The sequence below is a fragment of the Panthera leo genome, chromosome B2 (genome assembly GCF_018350215.1).
Source record: "Panthera leo isolate Ple1 chromosome B2, P.leo_Ple1_pat1.1, whole genome shotgun sequence".
NCBI classification, from domain to species: Eukaryota; Metazoa; Chordata; class Mammalia; order Carnivora; family Felidae; genus Panthera; species Panthera leo.
Genome location: NC_056683.1, coordinates 3,181,383 through 3,202,764, shown reverse-complemented (window position 1 = coordinate 3,202,764; position 21,382 = coordinate 3,181,383). Strand labels below are relative to the sequence as shown.

Below are 21,382 nucleotides of genomic sequence, written 5' to 3'. Positions count from 1 at the left end.
GTCCAGCTTTTGCTGGCAATGCACAGAGCTCACCAAGTTCAAAACCATGTCCCGTACTGGCTGGTAAAGCCACGAGAAAGGAATGTGTCACTCATTTCATTGGCCCATCAGCTCAGAGCTCTGTCTCTGGCCTTTTAGATACTCTGTGCTAGCGAGCCAAGAGATGGCCTAGAAGCTTCTTGCCTTTGCCTGTGGAGGGAGATCCAGGCTGGGTCAATGCCAAGTCCGTGCCTGGGTCAGAGCTGAACTGGGAAGAGTGAGTGGTGGGTGCAACAAAGGGCATGTCGGAGAAAGGGGTTCCCACACATTGGCACACACGAGGGCTTTTATATTTTTCTATTATTGTGATTCTTTTTGTTGCCAATTTTTTAAATTGATGCATAATTGACATATAACCTTATTTTCAGGTGTAAAATTTAATGATTAAATATTGTACATTGCAAAACGATAACCACAATAAGTCTAGGTAACGTCCATCACCAAACAGTTACGATTCTCCTTCTCATGATGAGAACTTTTGAAATCTACTTTCTTAGCAACTTGCAAACATGCAACACAGTATCGTTAACTGGAGTCACCGTGGTGTATCTTATATCCCCATGACTTATTTCTTTTATAACTGGAAATGTGTACTTTTTGCCCCCTTCACCCATTTTGCCCACCCCCCCCACCCTCCACCTCCTAGCAACTGCCAATCTGTTCTCTGTATCTATGAACTCAAGTTTTTGTTTTTGTTTTTGCCTGTTCGTTTTAAGATTTCGCACATAAGTGAGGTCATGCAGTATTTGTCTTTCTCTGACTTATCTCACTTAGCATAATGCCCTCCAGATCCATTTGTGTTGTCTCAAAGGGCAAGATTTCATTCTTCCTTTCAGCTGAACGATATTCCTCGTGTATATTTACCACGCTGTCTTCATCCGTTCACACACCGAGGGACACTTAGGCTGTGTCCCCATCCTGCCTATTGTAAACAATACCGCAGTGAACGTGGGATGCATCTATCTTTTCAAGTTAGTGTTTTTGTTGTCTTCTGATGAATACCCAGAAGGGGAATTGCTGGATCTCGCGGCAGTTCTGAGGACCCTCCGTGCTGTTTTCCACAGGGGCTGCGCCAATTTACATTCCCACCAACGGTGCATGATGAGTTTTCTTTCCTCCACATTCTCACCAACACCTGTTATTTCTTATCTTTTTAATAATAACCATCCTAACAGGTGTGAGGTGATATCTCATTGTGTTTTTCATTTGTATTTCCCTGATGATGAGTGAGCACGTTCTCACGTGTCTGTTGGCCGTCTGGGTGTCTTCTCTGCAAAAATGGCCCTTCAGATCCTCTGCCCATTTTAAAATGGGATTGTTTGGTGTGTGTGTGTGTGTGTGCGTGTTTGTTTATTTTTTGCTATTAGTTGTATGAGTCCTTTATAATTTTTTTGATACTAACCCCATATCAGATACGTGGTTTGCAAACATTTTCTCCCATTCCATAGGTTGCCTTTTTGTTGACTGGTTGATGGTTTCCTTTGCTGTGCAGAAGATTTTGATCTGATGTAGTCCCACTTGTTTATTTTTGCTTTTGTTGCCGCGATTATTGTGATTCTTAACACAGAGTAGAATTGTCTGTAGAGTTTATAAAACATACTTAGCTAGAGAGTGTAAATACCTAAATGTGAGAGGTAAAAATTAATAGAAATGTATGTAGAAAAGTGTCTTTATGACCTGGAGGTCAGGGAGGACTTAAGGAAAAAAAAAAAACGCAAAGGCACCAACGGTTGGTATGGTTTACTTCATCCAAATCAAATGTTCAAGCAAAGGCCACAATGGGACAGTAAATGGACAGGTATGACTAAAGTAAAAGATAACTGAGACATTTAAAAATGACAGCTTAGGGGCACCTGGGTGGCACAGTTGGTTAAGCGTCCGACTCTTGATCTCGGCTCAGGTCATGATCTCAGGGTTCCTGAGTTCAAGCCCTGCGTTGGGCTTTGTGCTGATGGCGCGGAGCCTGCTTGGGATTCTGCCTCTCCTTCTCTCTGCCCCTCTCCTGCTTTTACTCTCTCTCTCAGAATCAATAAATAAACTTTTAAATTTTTAAAAATAAAACTGACAGCCTGCTCTATATTATGTAGTAAGAAGTCGTGGAAATCAGCAAAATCAGACAGAAAATTCAACATATGATGGGTAAAAAAAAGGAACAGGGTGCTCATCAAAGCCAAGCTAAAGAAGAATCTAAAAAGATTAACAAAGATATTAAACAGTTAATATTGCTAGTAATGTATGCAAATGCAAAATAAAATGAGATCTGACTCTACATATGTTAAGTGTGAAAAATCAGAAAACCGCATGTGTTCTTTACCGCAGGAACGAGGACAGAATAATCCTCGCGTCCTGCTGATGGAAGCTTATGCTGGTGTAGCTATCCTTTGTGAACTAAAGCTGGCAGCATCTATATCTCCATAGCTTCTACAATTGTCCCCCAAATCAGTGCCCCTGGTTCTGTATTCTGAGAGTATTTGCCAGTCGCAGGTGCTTAGGCTTTGTTGAAAATGCTTTTTCGGTGGCTCCTTAGGGTAGCCAGAAAGAAATAAGGAAATGGAAAAGTCTGCCAGACCCCAGACCCCTGCGGGTCCCAGTGGAGCAGACATCCCCTGGATGGGAAAGACTGTAAAATAATAGCTTGGACTCTCTGTTATGAAATAAAAAAGCAGGACAAGGAATCAGCAGTTGGTTTATTTTGGATGTGGGGAACAAAACTGAGGCTTCTTCAGGCAAAGTACAGGTAACAGCCACTACATTAGGACACGAGGTCGTTGCTGAGGACAGGCACAAATGCAAGAAAGGGCAGGAAGCTGACAAAAAAAAAAAAAAAATTGGTTACAGCTAACAGGTCCAAGGACAGTCTAATCACAAGCCAAGTGAGGAGGGCATTCTAAGTGCTGAGGAACCTTAAAAGCATCATCTCATCTGGCATGTGTGTGAAAGGCCCATTCTTTAGAATACACTGGGAGAGAAGTTAGGCTTAGAGGTCCGAAATTCCATTCTTGATTTTTACTTGGTCCTGCTTAATCATTCATTAATTCATCCATCATCCATTCACTCATTCAAGGAACATCAATTGAACCCCTATTACCAGCCAGGCGTTGTTGAACAGTTCGGAATAAAGCAGTGGGTACAAGAGACAAAACATCCTTTTCCTTGGGGAACTTACATTTCAGTTCTAAGCTGATTAAATATGTCTTTCTTTGATGAAAGCCATAACCATACTTAGGAGAACTTTTTATTAACATTCCTCAGGCTCGGTAAAAACCGCTGGATATGGTTCACAAAGCTAAGCTGAGATAATTATGCATGAGGAAGCTGCCAATATATGCACGAAACCATAATAAATCCATAGTGGGAGAAATAGATCTACATATTAGCTCACTGCTGATTAGTCCACGGATAAATTTTTTCTGCCTCGTGTTTACACTCTCCCAAGCCCATCCAGGCGATGTATTTCTTGTTGTACATCTTTGCACGAACACTGCCCTGTCTTTTGTTTTCAAACCTGGGTAAAGTGTCTCATTCGGGAGTGTTTAAAGCGGGTGTCTAACAAAGCTCACCGCCAGGATCCCGACAGGCCTCCAGCGCGAAGGAAAAGCGCTCAGGTGGATGTCGTGTCTGATGGGATCTCAGTTCTCCAGGCCCCTCGGCTCCACAGAGCAAGGAGGCCGTGGGGCCGTTTGCCCCTTTGGCAACAGAGACGACGTCTGCTACCTGTCTCTCCCAGGTGGTCGGCGGAAGCGAGGCCAGCCTGTCCCGGACCGATGGCTGCGCGGCGATGCCCAGCGGTTCAGACACAGCGCGGGCGTGCTGGCCACGTGGACGCCACCGTGGCCGGAGACGAGCGTCCTCTCGCCAGTCGGCTCCGGCTCCTACCGGACACTGTTCAGTCGTGGAGAGGTGAAGGTCAGAGCGTCTTACAAGGTCAGAGGCAGGAGCCAATGGCAGATGAGGACACCGCCAGGAGTCGGCCCAGGATTTCCCCGCCAGGTGTCTGCATAGTAGCTGGGCCCTGGGGTAACACCGGCCTGGCTCCGAATTATCCAGTGCAGACGCTGTGGGGTCAAAGAACTGGAAAGTGTGGAGTGGAAAATATTTGCCTCCACCCGGAGTACAGCCTCCAGGGAAGGCTAAATTTAAGGTTAAATTTAACTAATTCAAGAAAGTAAAGCTCACAAACCAGCGGGTTTCCGTAGTGTAGTGGTTATCACGTTCGCCTAACACGCGAAAGGTCCCCGGTTCGAAACCGGGCGGAAACAGCGGGCTTGCTTTCTTTTTCCCCCAAGTTCTGTTCCAGAAATCGTCTACCTAAATTTACTCACATTTCCACCCAGTCTCAAATCTTTGTGCTCTCTTTGCAGCCCAGAACTTTTAATTACAAGAATTATATTAGAAACAAGCCCAGAGCTGAGCCTCGCTTCCTCTCCTTGTTCAACCAGACACTGTTGAATCCTCACCACCGGGGTGGGGGAAGATTCTGCGGGCCTGCGGGGGTGGGGGGGTGGGGGGAGGAGGGAGGCTGTCCAGCAGGGCGGGCGTCTGCATCCGCCTGGAGCAGAAACCGGAGGGGATAGGCCTGGGAGGGGAGTGTGGCTCGTCCACGCAAGGGGGGGATCAAGAAGCCCCCTACAACTGCAGCAGGGCGCCCGGCGGAGAGGACTTCCAGGAGGCGGAGAGGGGGCAGCAAGGAGCGGACAGGTCAAGGGCGGCCTTGTTAGCCCGCTGTTGAAGGACTTCGGCCTTCACTCGGATAAAATAGGAAGGCGCCGGGTTTTAAGCATTGAAATGACGCTACACGACGTAAGTGTTTAGAAGGACGCCTCTGCCAGATCTGTGGAGAATATTCTGCATGCAGAAGAGAATGGGAGACTACGGAGCCCCTGTCATCAGGCGGCTCATCAGAGCTAACTGTGGCTTGGACAGCATGGTGGCTGTGGAGTTGCTGGAAAGTCGTTATGGTCTGTACTTTAAAGGTAGAGCGAGAGAAATCCCTGAGGAAATGGATGGGAAGAGTGAGAAAAGGCAGAATCGGTGATGACCTTTAAGGTTTTTTGCAGAACTGGAAGGACGGGCTTGCCCTTAACTGAAATGGGGGCGTCGGGAGGGAGCAGCGTGGACAGGGAAAACTTGGAAGTTCTGGGTTTTTTTTTTTTTCCAATATATGAAATTTATTGTCAAATTGGTTTCCATACAACACCCAGTGCTCATCCCAAAAGGTGTCCTCCTCAATACCCATCACCCACCCTCCCCTCCCTCCCACCCCCCATCAACCCTCAGTTTGTTCTCAGTTTTTAAGAGTCTCTTATGCTTTGGCTCCCTCCCTCTCTAACCTCTTTTTTTTTTTTTCCTTCCCCTCTGCCATGGGTTTCCGTTAAGTTTCTCAGGATCCACATAAGAGTGAAAACATATGGTATCTGTCTTTCTCTGTATGGCTTATTTCACTTAGCATCACACTCTCCAGTTCCATCCACGTTGCTACAAAGGGCCATATTTCATTCTTTCTCATTGCCACGTAGTACTCCATTGTGTATATAAACCACTATTTCTTTATCCATTCATCAGTTGATGGACATTTAGGCTCTTTCCGGAAGTTCTGTTTTAGACATGCTAACTTGTATCTTTTATTGCTTTCAGGAGAATTTAGTGATCCTTCACTTACATACAACCCCCAGTGCTCATCCCAGCAAGTGCCCTCCTTAATGCCCCTTGCCCACTTAGCGCACCCCCCCACCCACTTCCCCTCCAGCAGCCCTCAGGTTGTTCTCTGTATTTAAAAGTCTCTTATGGTTTGTTTCCCTCTCTGTTTTTCTTATTTGTCCCTCCCTTCCCCTGTGTTCATCTGTTATGCTTCTCAAATTCCGCGTATGAGTGAAATCATATGATATTCATCTTTCCCTGACTGACTTATTTCACTTAGCATAATACACTCTAGTTCCATCCCCATCATTGCAAATGGCAAGATTTCATTCTTTCTGAGGCTGAGTGATACTCCATTGTGTGTGTGTATATATATAAACACAGGAGTACAACAAAATTTTGAAAGGAGTACAAAAAAATTCCTTTCCCTGAGGAGACTGAAGAATATTCCAGAGTTCGATAATAGCAACAGGTCACAAGTAGATTTTGATTCCATCTTTCTCTTCTCTGTTATTTTCCCTTTTCAGGACAAAGATATATGAAGACTGGTTCTGGAACTATGCTAACATTTAAAAGAGTTGAAGGAACCATGAGATGTCCACCTCCGAGTAATTGACTAGCAATCCACTAGCTGGCCACGTCTTCAGTCTCATTGGATAGGTACCGCTCCACCATCAGCCCGCAATCACGAAAGTGCTACATGGTCTTGGAGGACGGCCATGTTTTGTCACGTGTAATGCTGCCGCTCAACTTCCAGGTCAGAGCTCTCAAAGGCAGCCAATCCGTGGGCTGGCACGTGACCTGTGAGGAGACCTATAACCTGATCCTCCATAAAAATCTCTGCCCCAAAATGATTCACGTATTTAGATAGGTCACGTATTTAGATGGATTTTTTTTTGGGGGGGGGGGCGGAATTAGAACTGGAAAGAGCAAAAATAATGCCACAGACATAATAGATTCAAAGCGAAAATTACATTGATTTACTGAGTCACATTAATCCCTATTTGCCAGCATAGAGGTCAATGAACTACTGCCCTTGAATGACATCAAGATGATTAATCTAGACCCTCAATAGATCTTGCTAAATTAAGAGACCCTTCCAGCTAGAGTATACGTGATCTTACCCTAAAATCCTCTTTAGGTAATTGCCACTTCATCTAGCCCCTAGATATTAAAAGGATGGAAAGGTGATGGAAGAAGTTAAGGTGAGGTTTTCTCCACCCCCTCTCTTCAAGCCTATGTCCCTCTCTTCAAGCCTATGTCATCTTTTCTTTATTTTTAAAATTTTTTTTTCAACGTTTTTTATTTATTTTTGGGACAGAGAGAGACAGAGCATGAACGGGGGAGGGGCAGAGAGAGAGGGAGACACAGAATCGGAAACAGGTTCCAGGCTCCGAGCCATCAGCCCAGAGCCCGACGCGGGGCTCGAACTCACAGACCGCGAGATCGTGACCTGGCTGAAGTCGGAAGCTTAACCAACTGCACCACCCAGGCGCCCCTGTCATCTTTTCTTTAAACAAAGAACTTAATCACTCATTCATTCAATCGATATGTATTGAACGCATATACTGTGTCATACACTATTCGTTACCGGGATAACACCTATGAACAAAATAGAAATCTCTTCCCTTTCTAGCAGCAGGATTACAGAAATTTTTTAAAAGCAAAGTTACATATAAAATGCAATACAATGTGACAATAAATGCTAAGGAAAAAAATTGAGAGAAGGACATTAGGGGTGAATTTTTATTTTCAAATTCTAAATGGATTATTGGTGACATTTGGGCAAAAAATCTGAAGGAAGAAAATGAATGATCCTTGGGGCTGTCTAGGTAAATTGATTCCAGACAGAGGATAGAGTGCCCACAGGGAGCCTGATATGGAATTTACCTTGTGTATTTAAGGAATACCAAGGAGGCTAGTTCTGCTGGAGTAAAATGAATGCTATTTTAATGTACACAACACTTATCTACTGCCACAAATCTACTGCTTTACAAACTATCCAAATTCAGTAGCTTAAAATAATTAGAATCTATTTATCTCACTAGCCTGTGGTTAACTAATATAGGTCAGGACTGACTAGACTGTTTAAGGTCCCAGCTGGATTGACTCACATATCTGGTGAACAATAAACAATCAGACAATCTCCACACATCTCATAGTCTCCAGCATGCTAAACCCAGGCAAGTTCTCAAGGCAAAAACAACCAGGAAAAAATACTAAACAAATCCCTCCTGGAACTAAAAAGCAATTATAGCAAGGTTGTAGGATACAAGGTTAATATACAAAAGTCAATCATTTTCCTACATACTAGCAATGAAAATTTGGGATTTGAAATTAAAAATACAATGTGATTTACATTTACACCCCCGAAATAAAATACTTAGGTACAATTCTAACAAAATGTGTACAAAGTCTATACGTGAAGAAAAGTACAAAAGCGCCTGGGTGGCTCAGTTGGTTACACGTCCGAGTCTTGATTTCAGTTCAGGTCATGATCCCAGGGTTGTGGGATTAAGCTCTGCATCAGGCTCTGTGTCAGGCTCTGTGCTGGGCATGGAACCTGCTTGAGATTCTGTCTCTCCTTCTCCCTCTACCCCCTGACTTGTTCATATTCTCTCTCTCTCTCTCTCTCTCTCTCTCTCTCAAGGAAAAAAAAAACTATAAAACTTTGATGAAATAAATCAAAGAACTAAATAGATATTCCATGTTCATGGATAGAAAGACTTAACACTGACAAGATGTTAGTTTTTCCTAGCTTGATCTATAGATTCGACACAACCCCAATCAAACCCCCAGCAAATTGTTTTGGGATATTAACAAGTCGATTCTAAAGTTTATATGGAGAAGCGAAAGACCCAGAATTGTCAACACAATATTGAAAGAGAAGGATAAAGTTGGAGGACTGACACTACCTGACTTCAAGAAGTATGATAAAATCACAATAATCAAGACATTGTGTTATTGGCAAAAGAACAGATAAATGGATAAGAATAAACAGAATAAAGCATACAGAAACAGACCCCACACAAATTTAACCTGTTGATCCTTGACAAAGGAGCAAAAACAATACAATGGATAAAAGACAGCCTTTTCAACAAATAGTGCCGGAACAATTACATGTCCACATGCAAAAAAGAAAAAGAAAGAATCATAGACTTAAGTGTAAAACACAAAACTATAAAACTCCTAGCAGATAACATAGGAGAAAAAAATAAGCATATGAAAGATGGTCAACATTACATGTCGTCATGGAAATGCAAATAAAAACAACAATGAGACACCACCACGCACCTGTTGGAATGGCCAAAATCCAAAACACGGACGACACCAAATGCTGGGGAGGGTGTGGGGCAACAGGAACTCTCACAACGTTGCTGGTGGGAATGCAACCACTTTGGAAGACAGTTTGGCAGTTTCTGGCAAAATTAAACATCCTCTTAGCAACCAAGCAATCCAGCAACCACATTCCTTGGTATTTACCCAAATCAGTTGAAAATTTACGCCTACACAAAAACCTGCACACAGATGTGGATAGCAGCTTTATGCATAATTGCCAACCTTTGGAAACAAGATGTTCTCCAGGAGGAGATAAGTAAACCATGGTATAGCCACACGATGGAATATTATACAGCACTGAAAAGAAATGAGCTATTGAGCAATGAAAAGATATATAGGGACCTTAAATGCATATTGCTAAATGAAAGAAGCCAGTCTGGAAAGGCCACACACTATATGATTCAACTCTGTGATATTTGCAAAAGGCAAAACTATAGAGACAGTAAAAAGATCAGAGGTTGTCAGGATTAGGAGGGATGGAGGGAGGAACAGGCAGAGCACAGAGGATTTTTAGGGCAGTGAAAGTATTCGGTACGATACTATAATGGTAGACATACATCACATATTTGCCAAAAGCTACAGAATGCCCACCAAGAGGGAGTCCAAATGCAAACTATAGACTTTGGATGATAATAATGTGTCACTGTAGGTTCAGCAGTTGTAGTAAATGTGCCATTCTGATTTGGGACATTGATAGTGCAGGAGGTTGTGTGTGTGGTGGGGTAGGGGGTATATGAGAACTTCCCACTCAATTTTGCTGTGAACCTAAAACTGCTCTAAAAAATAAAGACTACTTAAAAGAAAAAAAAAAAAAAAAAAAAACAGGAACCAAAACAAGCAAGCAGAAAGAGTAAAGGGCGTATTCAAGAAGCTTCTTTGTCAAGTTTGCTAACACTGCGTTGGCCAACATCGGTCACAGGGCTCGGCCAAAAGAAAGGGGGAAGGCACGACAAGGGCACACGAAGAACACCATGAATTAAGGGAGGGGAGAAGAGCTGGGGTTGTTAATGCAATAAACCCACCACAGTAATGAATTATTTCCAGTTATTTTGATGCAAAAAGGTCAAAATAAAAATCGCCTTTGTTTTTAACCTGGTTATGTGCTCCACGTAGTCTAGCTTCTCACTCTAACTCCATCACCACCCACCCCACGATCATGACCATCCCTGCCACTTACAGCATTCCTAAGCCCCCCCATGCCTCACGGTGTCCTTAACTCCACCTCTGCTGGTCATCTCGTCACTGTGTCCAAGATGGATAGAGAGGCTCAGAGAAAAAATCGTTTTTATTATACATTACTTGGATATTAAAATAAACAAACAGATGGGACAGGAAGGAGGGAAGGGAGGGAGGAAGGAAGGAAGGAAGAAGAAATGTTGCTATTAGGTCGAAGTAAATGTTGAGAACATAAACTTATCACAAACTTAGAAAAAGACTGATCCGGGGCCCCTGGTGGGGCGGGGGGGGGGGGGGCGCTCAGACAGTTAAGCACATGACTCTCGATTGCGGCTCAGGTCATGATTTCACTGTTTGTGAGTTCGAGCCCCCTGTCAGGCTGTGCGCTAACAGTGCCCAGCCTGGTTGGGGTTCTCTTTCTCTCCCTCCCTCTCTGCCCCTCCCCTACTCACGCAGGCACACACTCTCATTCTCCCAAAATAAATAAACAAACTTCCAAAAAACAGAGACTGATTATTCTGTAGCCAGACCAGCAGCCACCCACTCAACCTATCAGCGATAACTGTTTTCAAGGCAATGGATCACTGTCAACCCCTGCCTTCGGAAGGTCAGCCAGTCAGACACGGGTTCGCTCCAACAAACAGGCCCCTGAGCGCCACCAACCAGTCTCTCCCAAACAGTCACGCTTCCACAGATCGGTCAACCCGCTCAGCCCGAGCACATCCTCGCTTCCCTGAGCCCCTTCCCCCAAAACATCATCCACCCCTCAGCTCTCTCAGGGGCCGGTGCCTTACCAACCCCGCTCCCTCCCCAAATGAGTTTTGGCTCTGTGTTTCAAGTAGTGGGTGGTGGTTTCACCATCCTTTGAGAAAGCCCCTTCATCGAATCTCAAACACCTCAATTTCATTTTTTGCTGGGATTACATTTTTGATTCATTTTCCATTGCTGATATTCTTGGGTGTCGGATGCGGCGGTGTGGCCTTCACAACCATACGGTTTTGTCATAAGCAGTGACTCGGGTAGGCCTCGGTTCCTTTGTACCGTGTGTTAACCAGATTCGGCAAAGTACCGACACACTCTGATGGAAAAGCTTCATACATTCACTCCACGAATATTTACCGAATGCCTGCTGTATGTTCAAAACTGTTGTTGGTCTTAGAGATCCAGAGAACAAAACAAAGCAAAACAAAACCTGTTTCCATGGAAGGAAATTCTGGTGGAAGCAAACTGGCAGCTTTTTAAAAAGGAAAGTAGGCACTGTGTCTAACTTGGTTTTTTAACAATAAGAAATATCAACTTCAACAGTGTTGAGAGGCAGCGCAGAGAGGCAGGCACAATCAGGTACATGAAGCACAGAAGGGCCACACGGAAAGGGACAAGGACAGGGGCGCTCGGATGGTCACACGTCTCTCCAGCGCCAACCCCTGGCTTTGTGCCCTGGTTCTCTTTACTGAAATTTCTGTTTCAAGGCTTTAAGCTACTTTTTCTCAAGTTGCTGTTTTTTTTCCCCCCACCACCCCCTTGGAAAGGGGGACAAAGAAGGTAGGTGTCTCTGCTGAGGATTAGGAAGTAAAGTCAACTTTAGTCTCAATTTTATGTTGGAGAGGCTGTTTCCAGCCCAAGAACGGATGCCTTTCCTGGACCGTTTGGGGATCAAACCCACGGACGTCGGGCTGTCGGTGCCACATTCTGCCTGCCTGAGCCAACCAGCCACCTGGCCAGACCTCCTTTTTACTTAAAAGGGTAAAAAGGGTGTTGACATGCTTGTGTCTCTTTAAAACTAAAGGAAATCCTTCTTCTTCTCCAAAGGAGGCTTTTTTAAGAGAGGTGAGACAGGGGATGGGGGGGGGGGGGCAGTGATAAGGTGATAAGACAGACGGGGAGTCTAGGAAGCAGACAGGGTGAGACCTGGACAGAGAGTCACTCAAGTAGAGAAGACGACAGAGGGTGAGGGACCGAGGAACAAAGAGAGGGCGAGGTGGGGCAGCAGGCAACCAAGGGGCTGAGGGAGGGGGCAGGGCGAGGTCCCTGCGTGGAGACCCAGAGACTAGAGGCCAGAACGCAGACTAAGGCATAGAGAGGGGGAGCCTGAGGGACGGCTGGATGGAAAGTCACGGGACAGAGAGGGAAACTGGATATTCAGGCACCACACCCGCAGGCCCCGTGTACAGACTCTGGCGTCCCTGCCCCGCTGTACTGGTTCTCACAGACGCCTGTCCCCGGAGAGGCATCTGGAAAGAAACCCGAGCTCCCACTGAAAGGCCACAACCTCAAAGTCCAGCCCCAGAACACGATAAAGGTCCTGAGTGAGCAGGGGAACAGAGCGCAGAGGAGCGGACAGCATGGCCGGCAGGCCTGGCCCCCCACGGCTGGGCCCTCTGCTCCTGCTCTCCCTCTGGGGGTCCTCGGCTCCGGGTAGGAAGAGGCCGCGGGTCAGGCAGGGGCTCCTGCGGGGGCCTGGCTGACCCCCTCCCCGTCTGTGTCCCACAGCCCCCCTCCTCAGGCGCCTGGCTGAGCACATTGAGCGGTTTCAGGAGGGCTCCGGCCTGGGCCTGGGTTTCGGCCCAAATGCATTGGTCCCCCCAAAACAAGGCTGGCTGGAGCAGCCACTGGACCCCTTCAACACATCCGACCAGCGATCTTTCCTGCAGGTGAGGCCAGGGGGAGGGGGGAGGCGAGGCTGACGCTTTCTCCCCCAACTCTACCCTCAGTCTCTGCGTCTCTGGGCCCCACGGGCTCATCCTGTGCCCGCTGCCCGTGCCCCTGTGGCCTCCGTTCAGCCCCTCTGGTCCTTAGTGTGCCCTTGATCCCCGGGCCCCCCTTTCTTTCTTCAGCCTCCACTTCCCTTGTCCCTCAGGCGCCGTCTTTGACCCCCTTCTCCCTGTCCTTCAGATTGAACAGCAAATCCACCACCAACATGTAGGGCTCAATACGTAGCAGAAATGTGGACCAGCTTTGGAGGCAGACCTACCTCACGAGAGGAACTGGAAGGGATCTGATGGATGAACACTTGCCCCATTTTTCACACCTCCTGTGTGCACAGTGTGTGCAGGTCGGCTCCCCTAGGCCCTGCTCCCAAATTGGTCTGCACGCGTCACTTATCCTCGGCTTAGCGTTTCCATACACAGCCAGGGCCCCCGCCGCTGGCCAGTGTCCTGGACCCTGGGGACACAAGGGTAAAAACGTCGATGAACTATCTGCTCCTACAGACCTTGCATTCTAGCTGAAGAGACTAACAGGAGAGAAAGGAACATAACTACACAAGCCGAGTTCACACACTACTAAGTATATAAGGAAGACCCGTAAGGGAGAGAGACCGCAGCAAACTGGGAATAAAGAACAGGTCAGAACTCTCAATCCTCATCTTCTTCTCCACCCCACCTCTCAGCGGTACTGGGTGAATGACCAACACTGGGCCAGCCGGCATGGACCCGTGTTCCTGCATCTGGGGGGCGAGGGCAGCCTCAGGCCCGGCTCAGTGACGAGAGGTAAGAAGCAGGGCTGGGAAGCTGGCGGGGGCCGGGAAGGGCGCCCTGTGTTGTGGTGCGGTGAGGCGGGAGGGCTGTAACCCCCTGAGGAAGTTTTGGGGTGATGGTGAGGTTCGCGGGGTCCGGAACCCACGGCCAGGACAGAATTGTTGAAGACGTCTTTGGTGCAAAAAGGTGACTTTATTGAAGCACGGGGACAGGACCCGTGGGCGGGGAGAGCTGTACTGTCGTGTAGAAGGGCTGGTTGTACGCCATGGACTTGGGGGAGGTAAAGTCAAAAGGGAAGTTTCCAAAGAGACTTTCACAAGCTCAAGACTTACTGGAGGCCCAGCTATGGTCAAGCTAAGGTTGTTTCTCCCTCTAGCAAAGCATTAACATAAGACAGTAGGGACTTCCCGGGCTTCAGGCTATTGATGGGGTTGCTTTTTTCTGGTAAACTGGTGGAGACTCTTATCAGCTAAACCGTTTGTGTTTTTTTGTCCTTTCCTGTTTTGGGGTAGCCTGGAGCGTCCAGGGACTATCACACAGATCCCACCTTGAGGGTGGGGGTGCCCTGAGGCCGCACTCTGCCCTCAGGTTGCCCCACGCTCCCTCATCACCCCAACCGGACACTCTTCACAGGGCACCCCGCAGCCCTGGCCCCAGCCTGGGGGGCCCTCGTGATAGGCCTGGAGCACAGATTTTATGGCCTGAGTATACCTGCCGGGGGCCTGGACGTGGCCCAGCTCCGCTTCCTGTCCAGCCGCCACGCGTGAGTGAGGGTGGGGGAGTGTTCGGGGTCATGGCGCTGAGACCATCTGTATCCGGGCACCTCTGCATCTGTGTGGCTTTCCGCCACTGCCCAAGGTCGACCTCCGGGTCTCTGGTCCACATTTCCTTCGCTCTTTCAGTGTCTTATTCTCTCTCTGTCTCTGGGTCCCTGTCCCTCCCTCTCTTTCTCTCCGGCCACATTTTCATCTCTTCCTGTGTCACTGCAGCCTCCCGGTCCAGACCAGCAGCATCTGGATGACACAGCCTCCCCACTGGTCTTCGGTTTCTGCCCTTGAGCCCGTCAGTGTACTGTACGCACGAAGCTACAGTGACTGTTAGAGCACAGACCAGACCACCCTCTCCCAGCTCACATCTCCCAGGGTCTCCCACCTGCCTCACAGTCAAGTCAAAACCTTCACGGGGGCCACGAGGTCCTACTGGCTCTGGGTCCCCGTTACTTCTCTGGCCCCCACTTCCGCACACTCACTGGGCTCCAGCGACGCCCGCGTCCTTGCTGCTGTGAAGGCTTACAGGCACATTGCTGCCTTGAGCCTTTTTCTCTCTGCGGGGAGCACCCCCCCCCCCCGTATTTGTATGGCTGTCTCCCTCACCTCCTTCCCTAGACGCTCTTCCCAGACCCCAGGGCATCCCACCTGCTTTGCCGTCGGCCCCAGGACTTACCTCTCCTGGTCTCCGGCTGTGTCAGTCTCGGCCTTTCTCGGTCTCACTCTCGCCTCCGTCATCTCTATCTCCACCTCTGTCTCTGTGCCTCCACGCTTCTCTGTCTCCCCACGTTTTCACAAGCTGTACGGGGTTCTAAGTGCCCTAGGAAGGCACTAACTGCAGCCTGCTTTGGAAAGTCCGGGAAGACACGGAAACACCTAGAAAAGAGGATGGGTGGAGGCTTGGCGGCGGTGGGGGGGGGGGGGTGGTCCTCTGGCCCAGGTGGGCACTTGCTGAGATCAGGCTCACACACACCCGTGACAAGAGCCCGGGCTTCTGGCCAGACCCCCCCCCCGCCCCGCCCCATTCGGGTCTCTGGACCCCTGCCCGTGCAGAGGCGGGGGGTGCATCCTCGGGGATTCCCGGCGAGGAGGGCCCACCGACCTCCCCGCTGCCCCTAGGCTGGCTGACGTGGCCTCCGCCCGCCTCGCACTCGGCCGCCTCTTCAACGTCTCCTCCTCCAGCCCCTGGATCTGCTTTGGAGGCTCCTACGCCGGCTCCCTGGCCGCCTGGGCCCGGCTCAAGGTCCCCGGGACTCTCAGGGAGGGCTGGGGTGGGTCCCGGTCTCAGGCGGCAAGGGCACCCCCGCCCCCCAGGCGCCCCCCACACACTCCTGCCCCCCGCCAAAGGGCTTTCCGCAAGCTGTCGTCTCCAGGGTCCACGTGTAGAGGGGAGGGATTTGCCCGCGACCGCAGTGCGGGCGGTGACACAGGGGCGGCTGGGGCGGGGTCCTAGGACCCGGGCCCCCCAGGCTGACGACGGCTGTCCTCCCTCAGTTCCCCCACCTCATCTTCGCCTCCGTCGCCTCCTCTGCTCCGGTGCGGGCCGTGCTGGATTTTTCCGAGTACAACGAGGTGAGGGCGGCGGGCGGCGGGCGGCGGGTGCGGGGCGGGGGGCGAGGTCATTGGTGCAGGGAGTCCCCTGAAACCTCCTCCCGCGCTCCCTCCACAGGTGGTGTCCCGAAGCCTGACGAGCGCGGCCGTCGGCGGCTCCCCGGAGGTAGCACATGGGGCCAGTCGGCGGGGGTATGGGGACGGGAGAACTTGGAACGGGGGGCAGAGAAAACCGGGGAAGCTGGCAAGGTGGCCGGGTCTGAGAGAGGAGCGAGACCGGGAAAGTGGGCGGATTTGGGGACGTGGGATGGGGCGGGGCCCGGCGGGGACGACCCTATCAGGAGGGCGAGGCTCCGCGGGGGGCGGAACCAAGGGGGGACGACCCTATCAGAAGGGCGAGACTCAGCGCGGGGCGGGGCCACCCCGTAAATGGGGCGAGGCTCAGCGTGGGGCGGGGCCCGGGGTGACGATCCTATCAGGAGAGCGAGGCTGGGCGCGGGACGGGGCCTAAGGGGACAACCCTATCAGAAGGGCGAGGCTCCTCCAGGGGCGGGGCCCGGGGAGGTGGTCGGGAGGAGCACGGTCAGGGGGCGGGGCCTCGGGCGGGACCTCTGAGGAAGTGGGGCGCTTGGGGGAAGGACTCGGGGTCCTGGGCCGGTAAAGGCGAGGCCCAGGACCCCGAGTCCTCGCCAATGCGACCCCTCGCTCCCCGCAGTGCCGGGCGGCGGCGGCCGCAGCCTTCGCGGACGTGGAGCGGCGGCTGCTCGCGGGCGGGGCGGCTCGCGCGGCGCTGCGGGCGGAGCTGGGCGCCTGCGCGCCACTGGGTCGCGCGGAGGACCGGGCGGAGCTGCTGGGGGCGCTGCAGGCCCTGGTGGGGGGCGCCGCGCAGTACGACGCGCAGGCGGGAGCGCCGCTGAGCGTGCGGCGGCTGTGCGGGCTCCTCCTGCAAGGCGGGGGCAACCGCAGCCACTCCGCGCCCTACCGCGGGCTCCGGCGGGCAGTGCAGGTGAGCGGCCTGGGAGAGTCCGCCGGCGGGGCGCCTGCTCTGCCGCGTGTCCTGCGGTGGGCGTGACCCCTTCTGACCTTGGTCTCCCAGTCTGTGAAGCGGGGGTGACGCCTCAGGGCCGGGGGAGGTGCGGAGAAGCGGGTCAGGGGAAGCGCGCGCTCTGCAGGTGTTAGCGACTACGACCGGTCCCTATTTTGCGCTTCCTGTTCGGTCCACTCCCGGGCCTGCAGCGGAGTCTAGCGCACAGCAGGTGCTCCGGTAGCGTTGACGGAAGAAAGAAGCCCTGGGGACATAGCGTCCCTAGAGACCGGGATTCCAGCCTCGGAATCCACGACTAGAAACAGCTGTTCCAAGAGATGGTCACACGCCCAGGGTCTCACAGTCACCTAGTGCCTTGACCTCTAACCCACAGGGACCCAGGCACCCACTCGCCCTGACCCCCGACTCCCAGGAGAACTCTGTAGCTCTTCTGACCTCTGACCTTTGACTTGTAGGGACCTGTGTATGCTTTCAGGCCCTGGGCCCTGACTCTCAGGGACAGGAGTAATGTGTGTGTGTGTGTGTGTGTGTGTGTGTGTGTGTGTGTATTGTCCCCTAGGTCGTCATACACAGCCTGGGCCAGAGGTGTCTAAGCTTTTCCCGAGCAGAGACAGTGGCACAGCTGAAGGTCACAGAGTCCCAAGTGTCCGGTGTGGGCGACCGCCAGTGGTTGTACCAGACTTGTACTGAGTTCGGCTTCTGTGAGTGACCCGCCCACCCCTCACCCCTGAAACGTACATTCTGCACTGTGCCCAGACAGGCTGTCTCACACGTGGTCTGGACTTGTTTCCATTTCCATAGGACCCTGGCCACACTGCTGAGCCTGGTTTTACCCATAGGTGTGGGGCTGGAAGGTACATAGCTGTACTAGAGTGTGCCAGAATCCCTCACGCACACAGTCCTCACATGAGTGATATGTGTCCCTGTCCCAGGAGTGGCCCCACTCTCTCCCTAGTCACCGGCCTAGAAACCCTAGCACATTTTACATGCCTCCTTCCCTTTGTCCCATAGCCTGTCAGCCACTGAGTCCTGCCCACTCTTCATCCTGGACAGCCCTCCAGTTCACCCCCAACCCCCTTTCTATTCCCAGCTCTGCCACCCTGGTAGAGGCCCCCACCCCCTCCTGCCTGGATCCCTGACCCCACCTCCTCTCTGGTCTCCAGGCCTTCATTTCACCCCTACAATCCAATTTCCTCACCGAGAGAGCTTTTTCTAAATATGACCTTGTCCTTCCTCCCATGGCTTCTCAGTGACCCTTGGGCAGGGTTGCCACATACAATACAGGATGCCCAGTTACATGTGAATTTGAGAAAACTTTTTTTTTTTAGTGTGTGTCCCAAATATTGCATGAGACGTACCAAAAAAAGTATTTGTTAACTGAAATTCAAATTTACCTGGACATCCTGTAATTTTGTTTGCTAATCTGGGTCCCCTACTCCAGAGTTAAGTTCAAATCCTTTCCCATCTCCCGCAGGCGATGAGGATATGGTTTAAAGCAAAGCGTTCAGATTCCAGCTCTATTTCATAGCTATGTGATCTTGGGCAAATAACCTAAGCTCTCTCTCTGTGCCTTAGTTTCCACGGCTGTAAAATGGGAATAACAGTAGTGCCTCTCATAAGGTTGTTTCCAGGATTAAAGGAGATAATATCTGTAGCATGCTAAGAACAACACTGGTATACAGTGAGTACTCCCTAAGTACTAATTATTCTGTGACAACAGAGCCTGGGACCGTCTTGCGTTCCCAATGCCGGTCACCATGTATGTGAGCTTACAGTAGGTGCTCCATGCCTGGTGAAGCAAGGAATGACTGAATGTGAGGCTAAGGGAGTTAGATTTAGCCTGGGGGCACTGGGGAGGTATGGATCTTAAGCAAGGGAGACGTGGTCCAATTTGTGCTTTAAGTTCCTACGCTCCCTTGTCTCTCTGGACCTGTGCGCCTGCTCTTTCCCCTGTTTAGGCTGCTTTTTCTTTTCTGTCTTCCTCACTCCGTAAGGTTTTATCCCTGGCAGGTTCCTGTCTTGGAGCCTCTCATGCCAACTGGGATTCCTCCCACCCCAGGTCTTTTTCCCTCCCAGCCATGACCAGTCTGGGCTGTCACTGTGGGTGGGTGGGGTCTCTCTGACAGCATTGTGAGCTCACCGGAGGGAGGGTATGGGGCTGCTTGGGTCATCACCAGGGGAGACTCTATGGTGACGATTAAAGGCTGTATGCCCCACACTTACAGATGTCTCCCCCCACAGATGTCACCTGTGAGGACCCCAGCTGCCCCTTCTCCCGGGTCCCGGCACTGCCCTCCCAGCTAGAGCTCTGCCAGCAGGTGTTCGGGCTCTCCACCTCCTCCGTAGCCCAGGCCGTGACCCAGACCAACTCCTACTACGGCGGCCAGACCCCGGGGGCCACCCAGGTGCTGTTCGTTAATGGTGAGCGCCCCTCAGCACCTGAGCCCCAGGTGGGCACCTAACCCCGGCGCGGCACGCCATCCTTCCTTTCTTTCCAGGGGACACAGACCCCTGGCACGCGCTAAGCGTAACACAAGCCTCGGGACCGTCGGCGTCGGCCCTTCTCATCCCCGGAGCCTCCCACTGCATGGACATGGCCCCCGAGAGGCCGTCAGACTCCCCCAGCCTCCGCCGGGGGCGCCAGGTAAGAGGGCGGTCGCGCTGGGTTAGTCGCATTCATTTGCGCGTTAATTTGCCTGCCCCTGCCCTCCACTGCCGGAGTCTGACTTCCAGAATTGTCCCCTCCCCAGAGCATCTCCCAGCAGCTGCAGACCTGGCTCGGGCTGGCACAGCGGAGCCAGGCCAGGGGTGGGGACTGAGGGCCCGGACCCTCGCCACTCCCTGCGCGGCCACCTCCTTCCCGGACGTGTCCTCTGGACGGGAGAACGGAGCTCGTTTGGAAAGAGGGAATTCCCAGGAATCGGGCTTCAGCTTCTGATCCGCACACAGACTCGTTGCTGCAGACCTCTCACTCCCGAGAGTGGATGGCAGGATAAGTGGAGGAGTATTCTTGTCGTGCATCTTGGTATCTTCTCTTCTTTTGTAGGGAGCATTTTATTAATTGTTTCGTGGCTATCTCTTTTATTGTGTAAAGTATCTTAACGTAAAGCCTCTTTGTGTAACATAATTCGGGAACGATCTCCCACTGACTTATTTTTTGTCCTGCTTTCAAAAGCACAGCAACCTTGGTAGGTTCTTCGGGTCCCAAAGGGACAGGGAGTCAGCTTCCATCTTGGTCTGTTCGGGCTGCGATAACAGAACCCTGTGGATTGGGTGGCTTATAAACGACAGATATTTATCACACGCGGTTCTGGACACTGGGAAACGTGACATCAGGGCACCGGAAAGTCAGGTGTCTGGGGAGAACTCGCTTCCTGGTTCTCACTCAGCCGTCTTCTCTCTGGGGCGGAGGAGGGGCAGACAGCGGGAGAGAGAAGCCCAAGCAGGCTTCACATCAGCTCTTCAGCTCGGAGCGGGACCCTGGGGCCAACCTCACCACCAGGAGGTCATGACTTGAGCCGAAATCAAGAGTCGGGGCACTTAACTGACGTTGCCCGCCGGGCGCCCCAAGGAATATTGGTATTTTAAGTCAGATGTCAGATGTGCTGCAGCTCAAATTCTGCTCGGCTCCTGGGCTGGGTGCCCTGCTGAGCCCCTCCCTCCCCGCTCAGGCCCTGTCCCTGCTTCTCACTGTCCCCCTCCCGGGGCCCCTCTTCCTCGGGCTCTTGCTTTCTCCTGGTCTCTGTCTCTGTCCGTCTCCCAGCCGGTCTCCTGTTTCTCTGAATATCCTCATTTCCATCTGTCTGTGGGTCATTCTGTCCCCCTGTTTATTTCTGTGCTGCAGTCTATGTCCGTGGTGTCCTGTCTCTCAGTCAGTGTCCCTCTTCGCCTCCTCTCTAGCTTGTCTGCCCCGGCTAGCTCCCCAGCGGCCGGTTTCTGCCTTTCCTCCTCCGTCTCTGCCTCAGTTTCCCTCTCTTCAGACTCTCCCTGTCTCTCCTCGCTGCCTTCTCTGTCTCTGAGACCTTTTTGGTTTCTCCCCTGCCATTTAATCTTTGTGCTTCTGTCCCCGGCTCTTAATCTCCTTCCCAGCCCTTCCCTCACCGCCGTTTCCCACAGTTCCACACCTCCAGCTTCCCGCCCTGGGGGTCTAGGGCCCTGGTCCAGCCTTCACGATAGGGGAGCCCCAGGCTCTGGGGGGGGGGGTGCGCCCACCCTCAGGGGTGTCTGCTGAGCCTTGGTTCACTCTGAGCACGGCCTTGGGAACAGGAAGTAGCGAGTCAGGGAGGCAAGTGCCGCTGGGGGGCTGGGGAGGGCAGGGGGAGACAAGTCAGGACAAGGTTTGGGGTTGGTAA

The 21,382-nt window shown here is 51.5% G+C and overlaps 1 protein-coding gene and 1 non-coding gene across 2 annotated transcripts; both read left to right on the top strand.

Moving 5' to 3' along the window:
- Nucleotides 1–4,225: 4,225 nt before the first annotated feature.
- Nucleotides 4,226–4,298, top strand: TRNAV-AAC. The gene has a single exon. It is a non-coding gene; the product is annotated as a tRNA-Val (tRNA).
- An 8,235-nt stretch (nucleotides 4,299–12,533) lies between these two features.
- PRSS16 (serine protease 16) lies at nucleotides 12,534–20,157 on the top strand. Its single transcript, XM_042937472.1, has 12 exons — nucleotides 12,534–12,606; nucleotides 12,682–12,842; nucleotides 13,580–13,679; nucleotides 14,301–14,430; nucleotides 15,554–15,677; nucleotides 15,929–16,006; nucleotides 16,104–16,151; nucleotides 16,701–16,991; nucleotides 17,590–17,731; nucleotides 19,272–19,451; nucleotides 19,529–19,674; nucleotides 19,781–20,157. The coding sequence occupies exons 1-12, from the start codon at nucleotides 12,534–12,536 to the stop codon at nucleotides 19,847–19,849; spliced, it is 1,542 nt and encodes a 513-aa protein (XP_042793406.1). The 3' UTR covers nucleotides 19,850–20,157.
- Nucleotides 20,158–21,382: the final 1,225 nt, after the last annotated feature.